Here is a 2908-nt window from a genome sequence, read left to right on the forward strand (position 1 = left end):
GTCGCTTTCAACTTCAACCCACGAACATTCCGTTTCTCCAGTTTCAAATGAGATACTTCTTCTAAGCCTCTGAATCCTTCTGATGACTTCACCAGGTTCGTAATCTCCCTCTAACCAAGACATCAAGGACCTTTTTAGTTGGTCCAACGAACGGATGTTCCAAAATTTCATCTCCATTGGGGGTTTCACATGCGAGAAAATAACATGCCCATCCCTTTTTAAGATTACTGGTTCAGGATCCGGACGCCTTGATGATGTTCGCTGCCATGACGACGGTCTTGGGGATGCCATGAACTCAACTTGATAGAGAAAGTGATAGGAAATAGTGGTGAAGAAAATGCAAGGAAATAACACTTTATTTATAGGAAAAGATCTGGGTTGTACACCAATCTACTTAACCCTAATTAGTGTCGCACTTGATTAATTAGTCTTATGGGGAATTAGGGTTTGAATTAGGTCATAACTACCAAACTCTAATTATAACCGACCAATAAACCCTAATTATAATTGATTAATTAACCTTAACATGATTAACCCTAATTCTCCATAAAATTTATAAATAATATTAATTACTTATAAATTAAATTAATATATTTATAAATTAATATATATATATATATATATATATATATATATATATATATATATATATATCTTGTAAATAATTTTATTTATATATATGTATTAATATAAATTAATATAATTTATAATAAATATAAATTAATAAATTAAAAAAAAAAATTAAAACATATTAAAAAAAAAAAAAAATTTGAATGTAGGCGCCACTCCTAGTGACGACTTGCCCTACCCCTTAAGGGTAGGCGCCAACTAGGATGGCGCCCACGTACAAAAATAGGGCAAAAAAATGCCCATTTTTGTAATTTTTTGAAAAAATGGTGTATTTTTGAATTTTTTTTTAAAAATCTGGATATTTAAAAAAAAAATTCACAATAACCATCATTCTAATAATCATACCCATTATTTCGATAATCAATTCTATTGACAACCCTATCCAAACCATGGTCGATATCAAACATTAGTTGGGAGATTAAACTATCTTACTATTACTATTATCAAACATTTCCTTCCCAATTAGTGTCATCAGTCTCTTTCCAAATTCACTATGTGATAGTCATTGGAGTGAAGTTGTTCGAATCCTAAGACACATCAAAAGATCCCCAGAAAAATGGGTTATTGCAAGATCAAGCACAGAAAATGAGTATCATGCGATGATTGATGATACTTGTGAACTTGTATGATTAAGACAGATCTACACAAAGTTTACCCCTGCAGTGCACACCCTATTATTTTTCATATAAACACTATGCATACTTCAAGTAGCTATATAGGATCATTATTTTACATTGAACTAACAAAGGAAAATCCAAACAAGACACACTTCAAGCACAATTCCATTGAAACAATCAATATACTCTCAACAATCAGTTCTGAATCCCGACACATTTATCCACACTTCATTTACCCTCTCAGTATTACGAAACGAAGCGTTGTATTGAGCAATGGTATACGAACTCACATCATGTACTATTTCAGAAGTTTTATCTATCTGCTTGTTTAAGCTACTAACAAGAGCTTCAATTTCTTTGTTAATGTTATCATCCTTTGCATATCCACTGAATTTCCTAACCGCTATGCATTGAGATTTCCATTTCTCAAGTTGCAACTTCAGTTCCGGATTAGGCTGTGGAGGCTTCCCTTGAAAGTGAGGCGATACATACATTCTTACACTATAGCCAACCTCAGAAGACACCGGTGAAGGAATTCTTGTTAAGATTGGAGCAGTGATTGCGAGTTTAGAAGAATTTAAATTCGCGCCGTGAATATATTGGTACAACCTGTAGGATCACGATTAATCAAAATTCAAACCAGTGAAATCCGATGTATCTGATAACATTTTTTTTATAAATAAATGTTGCGATCAGAGATTGAACCGAACCCTAGAACAACAGAAATATGTATGATAATATAAAACCTGTGAAATCCGATTTTGGTGGACTGCTCGAAGGAATTAGTTCCGGAAGATGGAGCGGAGATCCATGAGGATTCATTGTAGAGTCTGATCTGAAAATCTGATTCTGATTGTATAACTGTATACTTTGGTGATTCTATAGCAAGTGCAGAATTGGCAAAGTAGTAACAAAATGTTATGAACAAATAATAAAAAAAGCACATGAGTGTTGTTTCCATGTTTTCTTGATTATTATGATTCTTGTATATTTGAGTTGAAGTTGTTTGCATTCTGCAGAGAATCTTTTATGGATGCACTGCAGAGACAAGAGTTAGTGGGGTTCCTGATTTCTAGTGAATGCTTTTCTCATTTTCCATTTCTTCAATTTCAAAAGTATAACACTTGGACAAAAAGTAATAATAAATAAAAGTGACCCATGCTTTTCGATTGATGCACACTATTGAAACAAATTCAATGGTTTTTGCCATCATTGTTAGGAAGAGTCTCACTCCAACGACATCTCTTCAACCTCTTATGTTCGAAATCACTTCTATGATTGATGAAAATAGTTGACAAGTTTGTTAGAAACTGACTGTAGGGATATTATTGCTGTATCATTTCATACATTAATACAAATTGATTATGTTTCTAAAATAAACGTCTCTTAATTGAAATATAAGTTTTACTAATTATCAAATAAAATAAATATTTCAATTGATAAATATTTATTTGATTATTACCGGATCTTGAAAAGATAGTATATTGTTGAATGTTATTTTTTACAATAATTTAGTTGAATGTAAATATGTAGTATGTATCTACTACGATAGATTTATTTTGTGATTCTAAAAAGATAGTTCTTCTTTATTAGGGGTGTTAAAACCAAAAAAACTCAATAGAAAATTGTAAATCAAATAAAATCAAATTGAAATTGCAAAA

At 31.5% G+C, this 2908-nt stretch overlaps 1 protein-coding gene across 1 annotated transcript; it reads right to left on the reverse strand.

Moving 5' to 3' along the window:
* Window positions 1-1216: 1216 nt before the first annotated feature.
* Window positions 1217-2449, reverse strand: LOC127074926 (uncharacterized). Its single transcript, XM_051016346.1, has 2 exons — window positions 1994-2449; window positions 1217-1856 (listed from the first exon to the last, which is right to left on the reverse strand). Exons 1-2 carry the CDS (start codon window positions 2257-2259, stop codon window positions 1436-1438), a joined length of 687 nt encoding a protein of 228 aa, XP_050872303.1. The 5' UTR covers window positions 2260-2449; the 3' UTR covers window positions 1217-1435.
* Between the last annotated feature and the right edge of the window lie 459 nt (window positions 2450-2908).

The sequence above is a fragment of the Lathyrus oleraceus genome, chromosome 4 (assembly GCF_024323335.1).
Source record: "Lathyrus oleraceus cultivar Zhongwan6 chromosome 4, CAAS_Psat_ZW6_1.0, whole genome shotgun sequence".
NCBI classification, from domain to species: domain Eukaryota; kingdom Viridiplantae; phylum Streptophyta; class Magnoliopsida; order Fabales; family Fabaceae; genus Lathyrus; species Lathyrus oleraceus.